Source organism: Triticum aestivum, chromosome 4D, assembly GCF_018294505.1.
Source record: "Triticum aestivum cultivar Chinese Spring chromosome 4D, IWGSC CS RefSeq v2.1, whole genome shotgun sequence".
Lineage (NCBI taxonomy): Eukaryota > Viridiplantae > Streptophyta > Magnoliopsida > Poales > Poaceae > Triticum > Triticum aestivum.
In genome coordinates, this window is record NC_057805.1 from 50094496 (window position 1) to 50117599 (window position 23104).

The 23104-nt window shown below is 46.9% G+C and overlaps 1 protein-coding gene across 3 annotated transcripts; it reads right to left on the bottom strand.

Annotated features, from left to right (window-relative positions):
* Positions 1-8492: 8492 nt before the first annotated feature.
* LOC123096114 (uncharacterized) lies at positions 8493-11565 on the bottom strand. Of its 3 annotated transcripts, none has more exons than XM_044517719.1 (5): positions 11337-11565; positions 10978-11238; positions 9612-10474; positions 9389-9470; positions 8493-8897 (listed from the first exon to the last, which is right to left on the bottom strand). In XM_044517719.1, the coding sequence occupies exons 3-5, from the start codon at positions 10376-10378 to the stop codon at positions 8685-8687; spliced, it is 1062 nt and encodes a 353-aa protein (XP_044373654.1). In that variant the 5' UTR covers positions 10379-10474; positions 10978-11238; positions 11337-11565; the 3' UTR covers positions 8493-8684. The 3 variants fall into 3 exon arrangements, with proteins under 3 accessions (XP_044373654.1, XP_044373653.1, XP_044373655.1); XM_044517718.1 differs by having other exon boundaries at positions 9612-10478; positions 11337-11563; XM_044517720.1 differs by lacking the exons at positions 10978-11238; positions 11337-11565 and adding an exon at positions 10859-10960 and having other exon boundaries at positions 9612-10478.
* Positions 11566-23104: the final 11539 nt, after the last annotated feature.

Here is a 23104-nt window from a genome sequence, read left to right on the forward strand (position 1 = left end):
AGGCCACCTAGTGTCAAACCGATCGTTGTTTTTTCCCTGCTGATATCAATGGATATTAAAATCCCCCCTGATCAACATGGGATGGGGATTGTCTCTACAGGTATTAGCCAGTTCTTTTAGAAATGCAGACTTAAACTCCTCTTGAGCGGCGCCATATATAGCCACCAAACTCCAGATGAAGTTGTCGGACTTATTTCGAAGGTGGAATTTGATATGATACCCCCCCCCTTTGACGTGGACAATAGTTGTAAGTATGTAGAGTTAATACCTAGCAATATTCCCTCGGACCTCCCGGTCGGCGGTAAGACGTGCCATTCATAATCAAAACCACATGAAAAGTGGTCCAGATCACGTGTTGGAAAATCACGTTTACCCGACTCAGTGATAGCCACAAAGTCCAACGATGATCCTTTACACAATCGGCAATGTGTTTGTGTTTAGCCAAGTCACCAAGACCTCTGCTATTCCAGAACATGCCTCTCATGATGAACCAACTTTATGTTTAGAGACATTTGCCTTCTTAGAAGAGCGCCCTCTTTTCTTTGCTGAGTTAGACTTGTTCTTGCGCACCGACGCGACAAGCTCAAAAAGCGTAGTGTCGCGTACAGTATCGTCAAGGTCTACTTCAGTCGTGTCTTTAACCAAATGAGAGAGAGGTTTTCCTTCATGATTGGCATCAACATCCTCATCCTCCTCATCTGACACGAGAGGGTCGACAAAGCTCAAAAACTTCGGAGCAACCGTAAGCCGGTCGAACTCCACTTGTTTTAGAGCCTTGACCGAAAAATCTATCTCATTCTCATTATGTCCTAGTGACATCCCAAGTCTAGTGATATTTGAAGATACTTTGGAATTATCAAAAGACATAAAAGATTTGCGAGAGGGGGTACCTCCGAAGTCGAGGTTGCGTGCAACAGTCCTACGCATGGCCTTCACCATAGTGTCCTCGTCGGTGGCTGCTGATCCGTCAGTCCCGACATGATGACGCCCGCTGCACCTCAGCGGCGAAGGAGTAACATCGGCCTCGGAGCCCATCTCATCCACTCCGATAGGCGTAGTAGGCTGCTGCGACGATGAAGAAGAAGATAGTGGGGGCTGCTCCTCAGCCTCCTCAAGTCCGGAAGCCGGCACCCCCCCGGTGGCGGAGGAGTAGATGATAACGCGCGAAGCTCTGCCATGGCAGACTCCTGGCCAGCTCGAACGGACGGGAGAAGATCACACCACGTCGAGTCGGAGAGGCAGGAGTGGGCGATGATGACAGTGATGGAGCCGTCCCCTCCATTAAGGGGCGCACACGACTCCCCACGTGGGGGTTAGGCGGTGGCGACCAGCGAGTCAAGGATGGCGGCGTCGAGGGCTGGGGCGCCGACGTCATGGGCGGATCAGCCTTAGACGAAGTAGCCGGCCCCAACGGAGTATACCCCTTTAATGATGATGAAGCAGCCATGACGGGTAAGCCTCGATGATGGTTCGGAGGTGTGACGGCAATGGCCATCTGCATGGGCACCACACCACCCGAGGAAGTAGGGTCCGAAGAGTTGTTGGATGATGAAGTGGGTTTGGACCTCTTGCTTGGATCATTGGTCCTCACTGTGTCCTCCCTGTCATGCCCCTTTGTCGCCTCCTGGATCATCGCCGTGCTCCCAGACTCGAGGCACAAAGTCACTATCAACGCGGAAGTCTGATTCTTCAAGACTGTACCGGAACTCATAACCTTTCCTTTGAACCACCACGTCTGAAGAAAGAGAATCAGTTGTGCTACTTCTGAAAGCATCAAGGTTCAATACCGCTACCTGGATATGAACAATTCCTCTCCGGCGCAAACAGAGAAGATCAACATCGAGAGTAGCACCAATCACCGAGCCGACTGCCCAAAGCCCCAAGAAGTGTCGGAGAGCGTGAGGCACCCCATGCACATGAACCCAGATAGGAATTAGCTCGAAACGGTGTGGTATCTTCTCTGACTTCCAAGGCTTAAACTCGATAGTGACATTGTGAGATTTGATGAAAACTACGAAGCCAGTCACCCTCCGCAGAACCTCCTCACTCGGAAAGGACATTGTTAGGCATATGGAAGAAAGCCATATTTTCAGTTCCATAACCACATAACATCGCCACCGGCTTCGGCATCTTGAGAGCAGGGCAGCGCTGCATAGTCATGCGGTGATTAGTCTTGTTGCAAATAAAACAGTACTGTTGTGTCTCGCAGTCATCATATGTGTGCCCTGCAGATTGGCACTTCGAGCACCACACTTTCTTAGGATTAGTCGTCACCTCAGCTGCCCCTGAAGGTTGTATCGTAGGCTGCTGTTGCAACGAGCTGAACTACAAAGGAGTGTTCTGCCCATAACCCACTGCCATCATAGACGAAGAAGCGGGCACCTGCACCAACGGCGGCATCATAGGGGCCGCCGGTGGATTAGTGGTAGGTGGTACAACTGCTCCCTGATGAGTTTTGTGACGACCACCCTTGCCGCCCTTTGGCTTCCGAGGGCGTGCGGCCGCATGAACACCGGCGGCGGCTGGATTTTGTGGCATGCTGGCGTTAAGCCGGCCGCCACCTGCGTCCCGGCTGTACCAGGGTGTTGCATAGACTGAAACACTGCCGTTTGTTATTGCTGCTACGCATAGCCACCCGTCGGTTGAAGAAGGAACGACTGCTGTTGCACGAACTGACTCGGGGTAGTGAAGAACGGCTGCTGAAAGTGAGCTTGCTACGCCGAGGACTGCTGCAGAGGCTGTTGTTGTACCTGAGGCTGCTGCGCCGGCACGAAGCCACCCGGCGTCACATACGGTTGCGCGGCCTGCACCGGTTGATAGACACCCGGAGCGAAGCCAGGCGCGCCGCCCGTCGGAGAAGAAGCCGGCTGGGAAGAAGTTGGAGGCTGCAAGGGCTGGTGGTCGGTGGTAGTGCCCGGCGGCGCGGAAGGGTCGCCGCGCGTCATCGTTGGAGAGGCGACGACGGTAGCGAAGGTGCGATTGAAATTAGGGTTCACTCCCTGCACTTTCTTGTTCCACATATGTCCTAGCCAACGGCCGAGATCAACCATCCGAAGCAGACGCTCAGGATACACCTGCAGACCTGGTGCAGCCACCGATGTCGGATCGGGAACAACGACCGCCATGACGGCCCGTTCGGGTTGGCCCAAGGACGGAGGAGGCCCACGGAACTCCCGCGGGATTCCTCCATCGCTAAGACATGCTCGCGGCAGTAGATCACCGAGCGTTCTTGGCGGCAACAGCCGAGGTGGCGGAACCGGGGCGATCCAAGGCTTGACCAGAGCCTCGACCGGCCGGGAACCCCGGAGACGCCGCGGGGGGGGGGGGGAGTTGCAGCCGTCGCCGACACATTCAAGGAGGAGGCCGCCGCGTCCTCCACCGAGACCGGCGAAGGTTCTCCGATCTTGTCGAACCTGCAAACAGAAGACACCTCACCTGCCCGTCGAGCCGAAGGTCTCTCCCAAACCCTAGATGCTGGAGTAGTGTAGCCGATGTCCGCCCAGAACTCGTCCGCCAACTCCTCATCCGTTTTCCTCCGGCGAACTGTAGAAGACAAAAGAGAAGAGTTGTCGGGGGAGGGGTCGTCACCCGTTTGCGTCGTCTCCTCCGTGTCGGAAGAACCAAGGCAGGAGAACCGGGAGCCTGAGTTGCCCGGCGGCGTCAGCGACCAACAAGGCGCCAGAGTCAGTCGCCGCCGAAAGGCGATCCGCATTTCTCTAAGCGGCGAAAAGATCTGCAGCACCGGGTAGCACCGTGAGAGCGAAGCTGCTTCCTTGAAATTCTTATACTTTTATACTTTTTTGTTTAATTCTTCCATGATTTCCAGGTTTCTTCCTATTTTTAATTTACCTTTTCTTTTTTCTCTTATTTCATTTTCTCATTTTATTTTGATTTTGTCTTTTAACTCATGATTTTAAAAAAGCCTTGTAGAATTTTCATAATTTATGAACATTTTTATGGAAACCATTAATAATTTTAAAAAATTTAAACATATTTTAATTCATGATTTTCCAAACAAATATTATATTGTTTAAATCTGTCAAAACCCGTTAGCCTTCTTTTGAGCGGAAGCTGTCGGTTTCCTTTTACCTGGTTTTCTTAGGGCATGTACAATGCTGCTATGATAGGAGTGCCACATAAGATAAATAATGAGGTGGAGAAGAAAGAACTTATAAGCAAAGTCATTGTAAACATTTTCTTTTTGTCATCTCTAAATTACATGCAAGACTTAAGAGAAGACTATCTGATCAACCATTGTACATGCCTTTAGCAGCAAACGACACCACCTTTTCTTTTCCTCGAGCGGGTCGCATGCATGAACTCTTCTTGGGCCGCCCCACTCGTGCTTTTCGGCCCTATCCATCACGGAGCGCAATGAATTGGACCTCCTGGGCTACGCAATAGCATCTAGGAGTTCCTACTCCGTAACGCTCCCTGCGTCAGGACGTCGACCTTTTGCACATGGCACACGGGTGGGCCGACCATTTGGCGCTCAATAGTCTTGTAATTATTTTTGTTTTTTGTTGAATTTTTATTTTGATTTTCAGAAAAAATAAATTCATTAATTCAAATTTTGTACATTTAGAAAATAAAAATTATTTATAATAAACATGAACATTTTAAGAAAATGTGAAAATTTTATAAAAGTATGAATATTTTATTAAAATGTACACATATTTTAAGCTTTTAAAACTAGTCGGCCCTATTGTCCTTTTATGAAGACTTGATATATAGAACGGTCATATTCATTTCTTGTATGTCCCGTTGATCTTCTTTTTTCCTCATCCCAACAGACCCTAAAGTTGTAAGAAATATCTTCCAAGAAACACATTAGGGGGCTACAAGAAAAATCCTATTCAACACTCATGGTCGTCGTAGAGATGAATAGTCCGTTTATTGCCCACGCTCCCGCGGCATATGCTGGCCATTTCGCCACTTAGCAGTAGCTGCTTCCTTGAAATTCTTTTCCGGCCTTTTTCCTTTTATTTTTAATTACTTCCCTTATTTCCATGTTCATCCCATTTTTGATTTCCTTTACCCTTTTCTCTTATTTTCTTTTTTGCTTTTAACTCATGATTTAATAATCCTTGTACAATTTTCAAAATTTATGAACGTTTTTTTAATCCTTAATAATAAAAAAATTGAAACATATTGTAGGTCATGATTTTTTTTAAAAAATATTTCTTGATTTGATGAACATTTTTGTAGTAATTAATGTTTAAATCCATCAAAACTTGTTAGCCTTCTCCGGCAAAAAACCTACAAGTTTCCTTTTACCCGACTTTCTTCGCATGAAACGACGCCGAATGATGCCATTTTTTTTGCTTGAGCGGGTCGCACACGAACTCTTCTTGGGTCGGTCCAATCGTGCTTTTCAGCCCATGTCCATCACCGAGAGATATGAATTGGACCTCCTGGGCTAGACAATAGCATCTAGAATTTCCTACCTAGAGAGCTCCTATGTGACGCTCCCTGCGTCAAGACATCGGCCTTTTGCACATGGCACTTGGGTGGGCCGACCATGTAGCCCTCAATGGTGTACAACCCCAATTGTGATTGTGACGGATTGTCTGTAGCTAGTAAATATGGTCAGTAATAAGGAGCAGGATAGGTCGGCATTTTTGTATTACTCATATTAGGAGATGCCAGAATAATGTTAGCCACTACTTGGCATCTTATGCTATAGACTTGAAACTCGTATTATGGTCTGGCTCCGATCTGGACTAGGAGATGTTCAGAATCTTTGTAATGCGGACTTTGTCCCTGGTTGATGAGTAATACAATATTCTTTCACACACAAAAAAAGATAGACACCGAAGAAAAAAACATAATGAAAATGTGAGAGATGAACATGAGTATATATATAGTCCATTCCAACAATTAATCTCTACCTAATAATAAGTGCGTCATTAAAATTGCCCCTAAAATTGCAAAATATTACCCACCAATGCCATCTATAAGTGACGAAAAAATGCTTTGCAGGGAATCCCCGGCCTGGGCCGGTCCAAGCATAGGAGCCTACTATACTACGCTCTGCATGCTGTAGAAGACACAGAGCGCCCATTTGGGCAGGCCCATGCGCAGGGCCGGTATTCTCATTTTCGTTCTATATTTATATTTTTCTGTTCCGTTTTTGTTTTTGTCTGCTTTAAATAATTTGGAACTTTTAAAATAAATAAAAAAGAATTTTGAAATAAAATCTTCAAAAAATATAAAATGTTTGTGAATTCAAAAAATGCTCGGGATTTTTCAAAAAGTGTGCGCATATTCACAAAAATGTTCGCAATTTTGCAAAATATGTTCGTAAAATAAAAAAGCCCATGATTTTGAAAAACAGTCCGTGCATTAAAAAGTATTAATGAAATTTAACAATTTGTTTTGCTAATTTAAAAAATGTTCATGTATTTTTAAAAATGTCCTATAAGTTTAAAACACAGTTCGTGAATTACAAAAGAGTTTATTAGTTCGTAAAATTCTTGCTGATTCAGAAAATGTTCATGCATATCAAAAAATGTTCTTGACTTTCAGAATAATCCACCAATTTCGAAAAAATGTTTTTCCAGTCTAGAATTGTTCACCGGTTCGAAAGAAAATGCTTAAAAACCGTTCACAACATAAAAAAAATGTTCATAATTTTTTTAAATCATGATTTTTAATAATGTTCCCAAATTTATTTAAATGTTCATAAATGATCGAAGGTATGTAGTTAAACAATAATGCTTCTGAGTCTTTGTGATTATATACCCGGGTGATTTTTGAAGAATTGACTGCTGGGGTGGATCAGAATATTATAGTATGTTTTTTAGAAAAGGTTTCTTGAAATTCAGAATAATTCTTTGAATTACCAAGCTTTTTTGACAACCATGATACGTTTTTGAAATTGTGAACATTGCTTCAATTTGTGAATAAATTTTAAAAAGGAAACATTTTCTTGCATTTGTGAACAAATTTTCAAAATCATGTGATGAGATGTGAACAAAATATGGTCATCGCCATTGGAGATTACGAATTTTTTTTGTCCCATTGCAACGCATAGGCCCTTTTGCTAGTACACCTTATGGAAAGATTTCTAGTAAAAATTATTCACGTTTTCTTGAAACATACATTTGGCTACAAAATTTATTATTTTTTGGATGATATGTCAAAGCTAATATTAAAACGTATGTTGATACATATGCATATGGATGTACTTAACATTAAAATGTATGTAGATACATCTGTATCTAGACAACAACTAATTCGGGACGAAGGGAGTACAACGTGTCTTACTTAAATCAGAACATAATTAAAGAGGAGGGCTAATAACTGGTACTCCCTCTGATCCATAATATTTGTGCAACTTTTCGTATTAAAGTTGTGACAAGTAATATGGATTGGAGAGAGTAGAAAACAACAAATGTAAAGAGATGAAGGAATTATCATCGGTCAATGTACCAGTTTCATGAAAAATCAAACCAATCTGACAAATCCAACAAAATTAGACTTATAAATTTCAGCATGATGAGTCCAAAATGTTATGGAAGTTGTATTCGAGTTTATATTAATAGATGTGTGTTTGTGAGCTTGCCAACTGCCTTGCATAAGACGGCTCGGCCACCGATCAACAGTGTATCATGAATTTTTTTTCCGGTTTGTGTATTCTTAGACTGTTGATCGGTGGTCGAGCCGTCTTATGCAAGGCAGTTGGCAAGCTCACAAACTTCTCGCTTTGATTGAAAAAATCTTATATCCTAAGTTGATTGAAAAAAAACTCTTTATTCTAATATGATGATCCTAAATGTATCAGCCTTTGTGTAACGGAAATGATTAGTTCCATCTTTGCTTTGCGGATTTGCAACTCAACCAACTTCTCGCCAAAGTATGGATTTTATTGGATTAAAATGAAGCATCAAGGGTGGGCTTTATTCTTTTCAGTTTTTAAATTTGCTCCTGGACAAATGTTTAGATGTTGAAATCCTAAATTTCTGGGATATATTTGGCATTTTTTTCAAACTCTATTTTGAATATAGCTCTATAACTTGTATAACATTTGGAGACGGACCACACTAATTTTGATTGCACGCTATGTTTTACATTGGTTTGTATGAGAGGAAGTACAATAAGCTTATGTATAGCAAGCTGTAAGAGTTAAAATATTATTTTTCTACTGAGATGGAGGGGAGAAAATAGGAGAGAGAAAAGGAGCCGGCTGTACAGCTGTAGCACGTGCTTCTAGGCACTATATGAGAATAAAAGATGGATCATGGGCCATGCATTAACAAAGTAACACATTTTTATAGCCATCAGTTGCATGTACGGTTAACAAGCCCCTTCCACAAATGAGAACCAATCATTGAAAGCTGCTCGTGCGGCGATCACAGGTCGCACGCTCAAAGTTCGCCCACCTGCGGTAAACTGTGAATAAACGTCCATAGATAGATACTCCTGTAAACTATCTACGGCTATCTCGGCCGAAGCCGTAGCCCAGACAAAGAAGGCATATGGCTGCCTGGTTCTAGCAGAGACGCACAATACTCTTCTTCCTTTCTTGATAATCGAGAAGCAGGCTATGTCAATCATCATATAAAACTGAAAGTGCATCCACCCCTGCATTGGACACAAAATGAAGCAGCGGGGGCAGTGGAGATGGCTACACATATACGGTGATCCCTATGAATCTGTCCTGTATAGGGAGGCAGTTGAGCCTAGCCGCAGAGGGAGGGGATTCTGAAGGAGAAGAAGGAGGAGGGCAGGTGGCCGGTCCTCCGGATGTAGTCCGCCTTCTCCGACGTCCTCGCCGCGCCCTCGTTCAGCGTCGCCTCCGCCACCGCCCGCTTCTCCTCGGCCACCCGCCGCGCCGTCGCCAGCTTGCTGGCCAGCTTCTCCTGCGCCCGCGCCTTCATCTGCTCCGCCTTCATCTGCGGGTTCAGTTCAATTCAATTCAAACAAGCTAGCATCAATTTTCGACTGCAGTCAGGACATCAGCGCGCGCAGTAAATAAATTAATAAGCACCCGACCCGACAGTGTTCATGTGGCGCATCAGATCTACTGCGGTAATGGTCGAGCAGTGTGTGTAATGGTGATCTACTGCGCAACTGGTACGGTGAATTCAATTGGGCCAGACAGTGTAGTAGTGCCATTCAAGATCGAAAAAGACGGGGTGGTGGATCATTCAAGATCTGCGGAGCCGCTTGTCTGTTTCGTTGTAGGTTTATTACGCAGGCGCAGACGTGCAGCGAATGAATTCTAATTGGCTGGACCACTGCAAACTCCTGTGTGAGAATGAATGAATGAATGAATGGAGCACCTTTCTGTATGCGCCTTTACACAATCATGTCATCAGATTTCATTGTCATGAGTGCAGTGCCAATGGATGGAGGCACTTCAGAAAAATGGCCGAGTAGTTACCTCTATTTTCTTCATCTCCAGCTCGGCTTTTCTCTTCTCGTGGTTCTCCCAGGCCTGGATCTTCACCTCCTCGCGCTTGTATCTGAATCCACACAAACCGGAAAAAAAATGTAACGATCGATGAACTGATTAAGCGAGCTGGCAAGCAGATCTGCACGCGACGCTGACGATTTTCTATGTAGAAGTAGAAGGAAGATGTAATGGAGATTGCATCCGCTCGCACCTCGCCATGAACTTGGCCCGCTCGGCCTCGTCCCAGGCCGCCGCGCGGGACTCGAGCGTGTTGGCCCTGGGAGCACCGCCGACCGCCCCGCCGTCGCTGTCCCTGTCCGCCTCGCCGCCACCGACGGCATTGTTGCTTACCGCCGGCTGCTCCGCGGTCCTGACCACGTCGGAGCCAAGAGCGCCCGCGGGCGGCGCGTCCTGCCGCCGCCTCCCCGGCGTGGACGACCGGGACGGTATCGGGCTCCGCGCGACGGGCGTGGTGGAGCGCAGCGGCGTGGCCGCCCTGGACGGCTCCTTGCTGGCGATGGGCGTCATCTCGGTGCCCATGTCCCGCAGGCACACCGACACGGGCGACCCGTGGGCGTGCGGCCGCACCATGCTGCAGTCCATGTTCTTGGTCTCGCCGACGTCGTCCTCGCCCAGCTGCGGCGGCGTCGGGGGCGCCGCCACCATGTTGTACTCGATCCCGCCGTCCACGCTGCTGCAGGAGATGCGGCCGTTCTGCGAGGAGGAGCTCAGGAGGCGCCGGTCGTCGGCGTTGGAGTTGCGGGGCTTGGCGGCCTTGCCGCCGCCGCCGTGCAGCCCGTCGCCGCCGCCGTTGGACATGCCCACCAGCCACTTCTGCGCGTCGTCCCACTTGGACGGCATCGGCTTGAGCCTAGAGGACGCGGCCGGGTTCTTGCGGTGCGGCCGCCCGTTGGCCGCGCCATTGGTGGTGTAGCTGTAGCACTCCTTGTCCTCCACCTGCCGCGCCGTCGCTTGCATCGTCCGGGCAACCGCGATCAGAATTCACAGCCGCGGCTGAACACTCCGTTCTTGCCGCTGATTCCCGGCCGGAGAACCCCGCCGAATCAGATAGATCTAGCTGCACAAAATGTTTGGAACCTTGTCATTGGTGATGAAAAACGAAACACTCTGGCTGCACAATACGCAAGTGGCCGGCCGGATCACCATCCATCCGGGATGTTTGTACTCCGGCATTTGAGTAGGACAGAAGCAAATGGTACCCTAGATTAGATTAGATTATTTCCGGAATTCGCTCGATGTCCATGACGAGCACAGACACCCAAGGAAAAAGATAACTACTCCCCATGCTCTATTCTAAGAGATGCCCTTTTTTGTGACCCCGATTACTGAAGCTCATTCCACGGAAAGCAATGGCGTCGCCATGGAACGAAGCATCCAACCTCCCAAAAGTGACGCTTTCCCACAGTTACACAACGGAATGTGTGGCAAATATACTACCTTGAGCTGACAGCAATGGGGGAAAAGGGTCGAATAAACCAGAGAAAGTTGTTGCTGCGGTGCGGAGATCCACATCAATCAACCAGTACATGTACATAGATAGAGGCAGCAGAGCTCACCTTGGCAGTGGGAGCCGGCGGGCCTGCAGGCGAGAGGGGAAGGGAATGGGGATGGCAGGGACTGCAAAGGGCAAAATGACTGCTAGTGTTGCTGCTGTCTAGGTTCCATCCTCTCCATCTCCATGGGCGCCATCAGATCAGATCCCCTTTTCTTTGACCGTTGAAGCGACAACAGGGCGCACATGGGCTACCGGAGGCGCCACGAGACAGATGGTTGGCGCTACATGCAGCGTGTAATAAGATAAACAAGAGCGAGCGGCGCTGTGCTCCACCAATGGGCATACATGGTAAACAAAGGATAAGTTAGAAATAAAATGGTAAACAAATAAGAGATGCTGCAACTATGGGCGGAAAATTACTTGGAGCAACTTCAGAACAGTTGTCATGTTCACCCAAACTACATAATTATGAAGCATGGACCATAAAAAACCAGCCTGCAGAGTCCCATCCATCCCGATCATCATATTTCTCGAAGCTCTCTCCATATTTAGCCTCTCAGCCTTCATATTGGAGCAGTTCCAAACCCAATTGTCAGCCAAGGCAAGAAGTTTTAGCTTCTTTTTCCTCGTGCCACAAGCGGGCTTCAAGCAGCACGGCCTCCCACCACTGGCGATCGGGCACAACTTTAAATGGCGTGCTGCTCTGCCGATTTCCCGTGGCGGCTCATCTGATGGTCACCAAGCGGCATCATCTTCTGGCTTGCCTGTGAGCAGGCCAGAAGGAGGCGTGTGAGCAAAGCAGTCGCGAGAAGCACACCCCTTGATGGTTGCCTCCCACCTTCCCAACGGCCCTCCTAATGATGCCTAAGAAGGCTTGTAAAAGGAAGGCGCCCTCCCCTCTCTCGCTTATCCTTTTCACTCTTCTAGATACGATGGAGACGTATCAGCATCTCCAAACTTAATTCCTACTCATTCTCGAGTAGGTAATGATAAAAATAATAATTTTTAATATGGAATGCTATTTAGCATAATCTTGATTATATATCTAATCATGGCATGGATATTAAGACACGAGTGATTCAAAGCAATAGCCTATAATTTGACAGGCATCCCAACAGACAATCATGTCTTTCAAAATAACAACGCTAAAAATACCCCGAACAAGCCCTCAAATGATTATTTTTCATAGTGACAAGTGACAGTAAATTTCCGCACGTAATATAAATGTTTCCTTACCAAATTCCACTCACCAAACGTGCTTCACTCCCCAACAACGGCGCCAGAAAAGAGTCTTGATGACCCACAAGTATAGGGGATCTATTGTAGTCCTTTCGATAAGTAAGAGTGTCAAACCCAACGAGGAGCAGAAGGAAATGACAAGCGGTTTTCAGCAAGGTATTCTCTGCAAGCACTGAAATTATCGGTAACAGAGAGTTGTGTGATAAGATAATTCATAACGGGTAGCAAGTAACAAAGGTAACTAAAGTGCAGCAAGGTGGCCCAATCCTTTTTTAGCAAAGGACAAGCCTGGACGAACTCTTATATAATGCAAAAGCGCTCCCGAGGACACATGGGAATTACCGTTAAGCTAGTTTTCATCATGCTCATATGATTCACGTTCGTTATTTTGATAATTTGATATGTGGGTGGACCGGTACTTGTGTTGTCCTTACTTGGACAAGCCTCTCACTTATGATTAACCCCTCTCGCAAGCATCCGCAACTACGAAATAAGAATTAAAATAAATCTAACCATAGCATGAAACATATGGATCCAAATCAGCCCCTTACGAAGCAACGCATAAACTAGGGTTTAATTAAGCTTCTGTCACTCTAGCAACCCATCATCTACTTATTATTTCCCAATGCATTCCCCTAGGCCCAAACAATGGTGCAGTGTCATGTAGTCGACGTTCACATAACACCACTAGAGGAGACACAACATATATACATCTCATCAAAATATCGAACGAATACCAAATTCAAATGATTACTAATAACAAGGCTTCTCCCATGTCCTCAGGAACAAACGTAACTACTCACAAAGCATATTCATGTTCATAATCAGAGGGGTAATAATTATCATTAAGAATCTGAACATATGATCTTCCACCGAATAAACCAACTAGCATCAACTACAAGGAGTAATCAACACTACTAGCAACCCACAGGTACCAATCTGAGGTTTTGAGACAAAAATCAGATACAAGAGATGAACTAGTGTTTGAGAGGAGATGGTGCTGGTGAAGATGTTGATGGAGATTGACCCCCTCTCGATGAGAGGATCGTTGGTGATGACGATGACTTTGATTTCCCCCTCCCGGAGGGAAGTTTCCCCGGCAGAACAGCTCCGCCGGAGCCCTATATTGGTTCTGCCCAGGTTCCGCCTCGAGACGGCGGCGCTTCGTCCCGAAAGCTTCCTCTTGATTTTTTTCTAGGTCAAAACACATCATATAGCAGAAGATGGGCACCGGGGTCCTTCCAGGTGGGCCATAAGGCAGGGGGCGCGCCCGGGGGGTAGGGTGTGCCCCTACCCTTGTGGGTGCCTGGTGGGTCCCCTCTGGTATTTTCTTCGCCCAGTATTTTTTATATATTCCAAAAGAATTCTCCGTAAATTTTCAGGACTTGGAGTTGTGCAGAATAGGTTTCTCAGATTTGCTCCTTTCCGGTCCGGAATTCCAGCTGCCGGCATTCTCCCTTCACTGGTGCGCGTCGGTCCTAAACAAACGGTTTAAAATCCCTTTCCGCGATGGTATTTGGAACCGTTGCCAAGTGAGTGTGGGCAATAGGGGGGGTCCTTCCCACACGACCCAGAAACCGTCGGGGATAGGACCCCTACAGTACTCCTACTCGTTTCTGCTCGCATTGCCATCGCAGTCGGTATTCTGTGGTGCTACGTTTACGATGCGCGGCCCATCACAAACGGTTCACTATTATAGAACGTGTATGGTGTGCGGCCCATCACAAATGGTTCGCCGTTAACAAGTTAGCTAATCGTCGTACGAGTGTCGGACAGGATTATGAAACGTCGGACCGTCGTAACATCGTCGTACACGACAACTATAGCACACGCTATTCTGTGGTGCAACGTTTATGATGCATACTTCATCGGAAACAGTTCATGGTTGCGAATCGTGTACGATAAGGCAACTAACACAAACATTTAGTTTGCCTGCACCGTTTGTGATATTGTTTGACATCGCACACGCTTTGCAAATGGCAACTGTGTGCATGCTTGCACACGTTTCCTCTCTGTTAACCGTCTCGGATTATGGTGCATATCGCAAACGTTTGTGTTTTACCAACCGTGTGTGTCGTAACTACCTGGAGAGCGTAATTTCACCGTAATTTAATTGCTGCTTTTCCAAATTGTACCGGATTTGGATTTGAATTTGAATTTGAATGTATGCTACAACTTTATTCATATCGATCAGGTTCAAACAACCAATGCATTATTCGATTCATAGGTACATATGTTCAAGAATTACATAAGAACCAAATAAAGAATCATGAATCACAGTTGTATACTTGTACTATTAAAGACGGTAAAGAAAGAGGTGAAATATATTCTAGTTGCTGAACAAGGTGAAGCGGAATGCCCATATTGTGCCCTCCTGCATGCAGAAGGCACGCACGACTCTAGTCCAACCCCTTGTAATGGCCGACCGCCCATCCCTCACGGTCTTCATGAAAACATCTAGATAATCATCGTGTTCTGGTAGAAATACTTTAACCTTTGCATGCCCACCAATCATGTAGTTTGAGAGGTAATCTTGAGTAAACTGCTTTGGCAACCATTGCAAAGGAAAAAGACTCAGACATTGTCATCTAACACAACTCATTATGGGCAGTAAAAAGAAGGCTGCAAAGTTCTTACTTACCATCCTGCAGTTGCTGTTGTCTTGGATAAAGTGTAAACAAATAGTTTAATTGCCATCTTTGGACCCATTTTACTAACAATCTTTATCAGCTTCCTCACTTGATGCTGGTTCATCGATATCTCATTGCCCCATACGCAGAAAGGGTCGAAACGCGGATCTTTACCAATGACATATGTACCTAAAAGCACCAAGTTAATATTAGAAGCTAAACAACAATTGCACAATGATGTAGTACAACACTCTTTTATAATATGTCTATATACATCCGTATGTGGTAGTCCATTTGAAATCTCTAAAAAGACAAATATTTAGGACTAGAGGGAGTATCTTATAACATCCAATATACTCACATATTAGATGAATTAACATCTTATATTATGGGCTGGAAGGAGTTTAGTTCATTCGTACAAATTATCGGCTGATTAACTGCTGTTGTATCCATGGGTTACAGTTAGTTTGAGCTAGTTCGGGCTGAAATAGCCCTAAAGTATATCTAAACATGAGGGCTAGTTTGACCTAGTTGCATCTACAACCCACCCAAAAAACTATCCAACCCAAGAGGTGCTAATTGGAGCTAGTTCTCCTAGTGCATTTATTGTCAATCTAACCCTACCATCCAAACAACTCTTTGGATGGAGTTAGTTCAGGGTTAGTGATGAGCTAGAAACTAACTCTAACCTCTAGCTTAGTTGAGTATCCAAACAGGGCTGTGTTGTTGCTGTTGCTGCTCTTCTACATATATCTAGACATCATTAGAACATTAATGTAACACTCTTCCTTGTTGCTATGTAGCCTAGGATTGCATATTTAGACACTAAGTACAGTGCATGTTGCTATGTAGCCTTAGATATATTACATATGGCCCTAGTTAACCTAACGAAAAATGGGTTGCAGATATATTCAGTTAAAAGTCCGATTCACCGATTAGTCCCTTATCAGCCGCCGGCCTATATGGTACCAGCTACCGATATCCTGAACAGTGAGCAGATATAAGCCATGGGATGAAACTAACCTCGATGGAAAACAGCAGTCGTTCCCAAAATTGTCCTGTGTAGGTACATCGAGAAGCATGTTAAGCACAACAGGCTAAACATCAACGAAAATTATACATGGCAGACAAAATAATCTCCAAAAGATAGCTTCACTGTGCAGGTTTAAGCACGCTAGTAAAGCAAAACAAGTGGAAAGGTGTGCTAATTGCAACAGGCCTAACATTTAACAACAAGCAAACATAGTCATTCAAACTAGTATTGTGCCGGTGTAAGTACACTGGTTATGGTTAAATAAAAATGGAAAGGCGTGTTAACTACAAGATGCAGCAACCAAATGTAGTCGTTCATAATGGTATTGTTGAAACTGGTACTGATGAAATTGAACTGCACAGTTCATACTTGCACATATAGAACATCACGTTGTGAATAACTGGAATAAACAAGGCATACTACGAACAACCAAAGATAGCACTTGAAACTAAACATATGCTAACTACAAACAACCAAACAATAAAAAAACTTTAAAAGAGGCATATGCTAGCTATAACAGGCTTAACAACAAGAAAATATATGCATTCCTATCGGTATGTTTAAAACTGGATTGATGAAATGTACTGCACAATAAATAATTGCACATATAGAGCATCACATTGTGAACAACTGAAATAAACAAATCATGGATTTCCTCACTTGTCACAGATGGGCTCGTTCCCGTGGGAGGAGCATGGACCCTGGATGCGCTCCATGTTGTCGCAGATGGGCTCCTTCCCCTTGGAAGAGCATGGCTGTAGGGTGCCCTCCCTGATGTCGCAAACGGGCGATTTCCCCTTGGAAGAGCAGATGGGCTCTTTCCCCTTGGAAGAGCCGGAGAGGGTGCCCTCCTCGTGGTCACCGTCGATGAGGTCTGACTTGGAAGGTGTGGATCCCAAGCCAGCGTCGTAGAACGTGTCCATCAAAAATGACAAAAGGGGCTCGATGGTGATGTAGAATGGCAAATTGTTGACAGTGAGCCAGAGGAGATCAGCGGCGGGGCCATGGATGAGATCGACTGCAGTTGAACCCGAGGGGTTGGGGGTAGGCCACTTAACCTGTGACACAACCCGCCTTAGGACATCGCTGTCGATGACCTTGATGTCGTAGCCGGCGGCCGAGACATGCCCGCATACTCTAGCCCGCTGCTTGAGTGCCTGCCGCCAGTAATGGTCGTCAGCTTCCTCGATGACATCGGGCGAAGAGACCGCTATACACCTCTTTTGGACCAATCGCTCCTCGAGCTCCACGGGAAGCGTAGCCGGGCTTAGGCTGCGATGCTCTGGAGTGGGGGATGGGGATGGGGATGGGGATCTGTGGGAAAGGGGGCGTTTGGCACGCGTCATCTAAGAAATTCAGGGTGGCCTGGGTATGGAGATCGGTGGGTAAGCTGCACGGGCAAACCGGCAGATGTTGACAATGGAGGCCTTGCGGCGGCGGCGGCGGCGGCGGCGGGGACCTTGCTAGGGTTTTGAGTGAGGGAGGGGGTGTGTGTGCGCACGCCCGAGGAGGTTTTGGTGTGTGTGTGTGTGTGGAGGGGGGGTGCGGGGTGTTTGAGGAAATGACGCGGGTATTGAAAATTTTACTATGTGGGAGTCAAACGCGGGAGTGAAATGCTGGGCTATTGAGAATTTTGATGATAGTGCATCGCACACGGTCCGGAGATAACAACTGTGTGTTATGAAACAGAAAAACCCTCGAGGCGGGCAGATATTTTCTAGGGATGCAGGCGGGATTGGGAACAAGAAACATCGCAGACGGTCCGGAGATAACAACCGTGTGTTATGAAACAGAAAAACCCTCGAGGCGGGTAGATATTTTCTAGGGATGCAGGCGGGATTGGGAACAAGAAACATCGCACACGGTCCGGAGATAACAACCGTGTGTTATGAAACAAAAAACCCTCGAGGCGGGCAGATATTTTTGAGAGGGGGAGCCTCGTGGAGCCCAATGTACTGTGCGGATGTGTGCGTGATAGGTGCACCGGCGTGGCACACGGTTAGTTTGAGTGAACAGTGTCTGTTGCGTCATCCGACTTGTCTAATGTTCATAAATTTGGCGAAAAATGACGCGGGAGAGGGCCAGAACATGAACACACTTGCATGTGGACAAAATTTATGTATCAAAAGGGTGGTATGATTTTCAAATACCAAATGCAACTTCGATGTGGCACCTCTCTCGCAAAGCGCACGGTATTGCTTGCCCCCACCCCCCTCGTGTCGGCACGAAGGGAATCCTAAGCTATGAATGCATGCCCCCTCCCCCCAACCGAGGTTCACCTAGCAAAGTGCGAAGTAGCTAGCAGCCCCCTCCTCCCTCATGTCGGCACGAAGGGAATCCTAAGCTATGAATGCATGCCCTCTCCCCAACCGAGGTTCATTCACCTAGCAAAGTGCGAAGTAGCTAGCAGCGCCCCCTCCCTCGTGTCGGCACGAAGGGAATCCTAAGCTATGAATGCATGCCCCCCAACCGAGGTTCACCCTAGCAAAGTGCGAAGTAGCTAGCAGCCCTCCCTCCCTCGTGTCGGCATGAAGGGAATTCTAAGCTATGAATGCATGCCCCCCCAACCGAGGTTCACCCTAGCAAAGTGCGAAGTAGCTAGCAGCCCCCTCCCTCGTGTCGGCACAAAGGGAATCCTAAGCTATGAATGCATGCCCCCCAACCGAGGTTCACCTAGCAAAGTGCGAAGTAGCTAGCAGCCCCCCTCCCTCGTGTCGGCACAAAGGGATTCCTAAGCTATGAATGCATGCCCCCCCAACCGAGGTTCACCTAGCAAAGTGCGAAGTAGCTAGAAGCCCCCCTCCCTCGTGTCGGCACGAAGAGAATCCTAAGCTATGAATGCATGCCCTCCCCCCCCCAGCCGAGGTTCACCCTAGCAAAGTGCGAAGTACCTAGCAGCCACCCCTCCCTCGTGTCGGCATGAAGGGAATCGAGGTTCACCTAGCAAAGTGTGAAGTAGCTAGCAGCCCCCCACCCCCCTCGTGTTGCCACGAAGGGAATCCTAAGCTATGAATGCATGCCGCCCCCAACCGAGGTTCACCTAACAAAGTGCGAAGTAGCACCCCCCCACACACACTTTCAGTCGGCGGGCCAGAGAGGCATATATCTCACCAAGATGGATCGTAAAACGGACCAAGAATAATCCACCTTGGTCGTACAACCTCTCTCTTGTTGTTGGTCAAAGTGATGGCTGTCCATGCGACCCTAGAGATGGGCTAGCTCGCCAATAATCACACAAGTAGCTAGTCCCCGAAGACAACCACTACATGCGTGTGGCCCAAACATATGTATGGGGAGGTGTGTTTTTGAGTAACAATGGAACAACTTTGATGTGGCACCGTGATTTCGAACTAGAAATCCCCACACTGAGTGAGGGTTAGGTTGATGATGCATATGTATGTTACACCACACTTCAAGCCAACGACGGGGGTTCATGCATGCATGCGTGCATAGTATATGCGCTCAAACTTAATTAGGTCTGAATCTCACCATGATCTATACTACGATAACACGAACCAAATGAAGAATCCGCCATGGTAACCTATCTTGTTGTTGGTCAAGGTGATCATGGATGTCCATGCGGGCCCACGAATATATAGGCTTGTAACCGATTACCACATGAGGGAGCGTATTGTTCGAAGGCAACCACTACATGCATATGTATGGAGGTGATGCGTGCATGCATGTTTGAATACACAACATTGATGTGGCGCGTGTGTCAAAAATCGTACACTAGCTTCCCACACAGAGCGAGATCGGTTCATGATGTGTCGTTGTACTAGCCACTTCGACTCGATGGGAGGGATTCATGCGTACACATGCATGTGTGTGTGCTCAAACTATATCATGCATGTCATCCCAGAGCAAAAATAATAATACCCTCCTAAGTCAAATTAACCTCTCTTATTGTCAGGCAAAAAGTAGTGATGGACCAAGCGGGCCCACAGATGGAAAGCATCGATATCGCTGATAACCGCTTAAGTGGGTGCTAGAGGACAACCACCACCGCTTTGCATGTGGGCCAAACATATATATGTTGAATACCCAAAATGCACAACTTTGATGTGCCACATGCCACAAAAACCGTAAAGCATGCACCCACACAGAGTGAGGTTCATATCAAGCGTACTACATATGATGGTCCCCTTCCCCCCTCTTCACTGCATACTATATATATGCTCCTGCCGTAATATATGTACAACCAAAAGAATCCTCATCGATGGTGAAATTAATTAACCTCTCCCGATGTAGGTCAAAGTGATGCATACATGCATTGACGATGGCCTCGTGGGCCCACAAATGGAAGCGTCACACGCGAGTGTCCTAGCTAGGATATGCATGTGGCCCAAAAAGGTGTTGTGTGATGTTTGAATAACCAATTTTCACAATTTTGATGTGGCACGTGCCTCGGTAACCAAAAAGTCCCGACACTGAGTGAGGTGTACTTGTTCATGGACGCGTACGTATAGTATATATGCTAGTCCCCTCCCACCTCTTCGACGCGTACTATATACCATCATAACACAAACAAAAAAGATTCTACCTTGCTGGTCAAATTAACCTCACTGCCGGCTGTTCGTCAAAGTGATGGACGACGACCTCGCGGGCCCACAGAAAGCGTCACACGCGAGTATCGGGTGTCGTGTAGGACAACCATCGACTGCATGCGGCCAAAACATTTATGTATGAAAGGGTTGTGTAATGTTTTAAATAACGATTTCACGACTCTGATGTGGCACCGACCTTCCTAACGAAACGGCCAACCCACACGGTGGCTCACAACTCGTAGTGTACCGCGAGCCACCCGCGACCCCCAGACGCACCCACTCACACACACAATCCACCGCAACTACGATGCATGTTAAATTAATTATCCCGCGGTGAACATACATGTTACCAAAGGAGGGACGTTTTAATTTCAGAAAAATCCCAGAGATCATTAAGACATTTTAGTACATTGATTGATTGATTTTCTACGGGTATAATGTGCAAAAATCAAATTTGAGCTACATGCACACGTGATAGTGCACCTAAATGGATTGCAAAAACACATGTGTCTCACAGGGTGCATGTTTACTCCCCGTGCAACAAATTTCAAACATTGAGAATCTTGATTTTTAAATTCTCGTACATCCAAAACTTATTTGAAGTTCATGAAACTTATCGTGTTGTCATATGAACACCAATACAAAGTGGCATTGTACTTTTTTTTGTCAAATTTGAGACCAGTTTTGATGTAATCTTTATCTAATTACAGACGGGAGATTATTAATAATTGGGAACCAATATCCCGAACGGATTATTTATTCGAACCGTGAGCGTTAGACCAACAATAGATACGTGCCATGCTTCGGTTAAGCAATAAAGCGGCAGCATTAATCATCCAAATAGAAAAACAATATACGTGCCGCCGCGCGACCCGTGTGGCGTGCGAGCAGGCGTGAGTTGATGGGACGCATGCGAGCAGTCCGCCGCGCAGGCAGACGGGGAGGCATGTGTGCAGGTGTGTGAATTGACGGAGGCGTGCTCGCTGCGCAGTGTCATCGGGAGGCGTGCGAGTAGCTGTGTGAAACTTTGGTAGGCATGCCAGCAGTCCAGTGCGCAGGCTCACCGGGAGGCGAGCCATCGGTTTGACCGCCGCCCGCCTCTTTCCCACAACTCCCACAACTCCATATTAATGGTGCGCCCGAGCGGCCGCACCCCCCATCCTCGCTACACACACACAATCCTCTCTCTCTCTCCACTTGCATCCTCGACACCGCTCTCAGTCCTCAAAGCCGTTAGTGTATGAGGATGCCGCCCAAGCGCCCCATCGGAGGGAGTGGCGATGCCGGGGCTGCTAAAGCACCGGAGCACGGCGTGGAGATGGAGACAGAGGTTGCCGTCACCGCCGGCGAGTTATCGCTGCACCCTGACGTCGTCGACAGTGTCGAGCTTCCACAGCCGGAGGCGGAGTTCCACACCGACTCTGATGACCACTCCGGCGACTTCGACGATGACTCCGACGACGACTCCGACGACGACAGACAACTGGTTAGTCATCTATACCCATTTATGTGTCAAATAGATCATGAGGTTTCTCTGGTACTCCTGCCTCCCCCTTTTTGGAATAGAAATCCTGTGGTTATGTTCTCCCAATCCATGAAATCTGAGTAAGTTTTGTTAGATCCGTGTAGTGTATTGATTGTTTGAATGGTACAGGTGATTAGTTGTTTCATCCGTGCAAATGATTTCTGCTAGTAATCCGACTAGGGTTAGTGTTCGTGCTAATAATTCCTAGGCAGGACTTGACAATTGATTTTGAATGACCTACATATGTTTGTGCCATTATTTTCTTCAAGATTGGTATGTATATAGACGACTATGCTTAAAAATCGAACCATAATCTCTGGATATGTATAAATAAATAGCCATAAATTCCTAATCCTACTTCACGGCATGTAATCAGTGATTTAATGCCAAATTTGTTTTACTATTTGTATAGGTGTTGTCTGACGATGTGGACAACAAGGATGAAGATGCCCAGAGGAGGTATAAGAGGCGAATCCTGAGGGAGCTTTATGCGGGAATGCATAACAGGCGTATTTGGACCTGGAATGACGGCTATGGATGCCCATTTTGCAACCACAAGCTTCATGACGCGTATCTAAGTGTTCTGGCGCATGCAAGAGGACGGGCCGTTGGCTCCTTCAAGCAGAAGTATTCTCGCAGGGTGGCACACGGCGCGTACGCCGAGTACCTGGAGACGCTTCAGGATCGTGCCGTCCGCATGTGAGATGAGATGTGGGATGGATCGAACTATGTACGCTTGAGTATGCTTAATGACGGTTGAACTATGTACTTATGGTTGAACTATGCTTATGTAGGTGTACGCTTATTATCTATGTCTGAGTATGTTAAATATTTGATCAAAATTCGGTAAAAATTTCAAAGGGGGACCAATAAACCAGGAAACGGAGGTAGTACGTCAATCACACACGGTTCCCAAAATTGGAACCGTGTGCAATGGCTTTCATTTTGCCTATTGCGTCAATCACACACGGTTCGCTCTAGCAAACCGTCACCCCCAAAATTCTTTGTGGGACAGAAAACCCTCACCACCCAATTCAAAAAAGAAAAAATAAAACCATCACCATCCCCACGTCACAAAAACCCTCACCCCGCCCGCCACCCCCTCCGGTACGGTCCCCATTCACACCTGCACAAGCTCCTCCGCGTCTATGCCATGGCACCGCCTATCGCGGCGGTAAACACTTAGCTCGACGCCTGCCGCCGCCGCCAGGCTG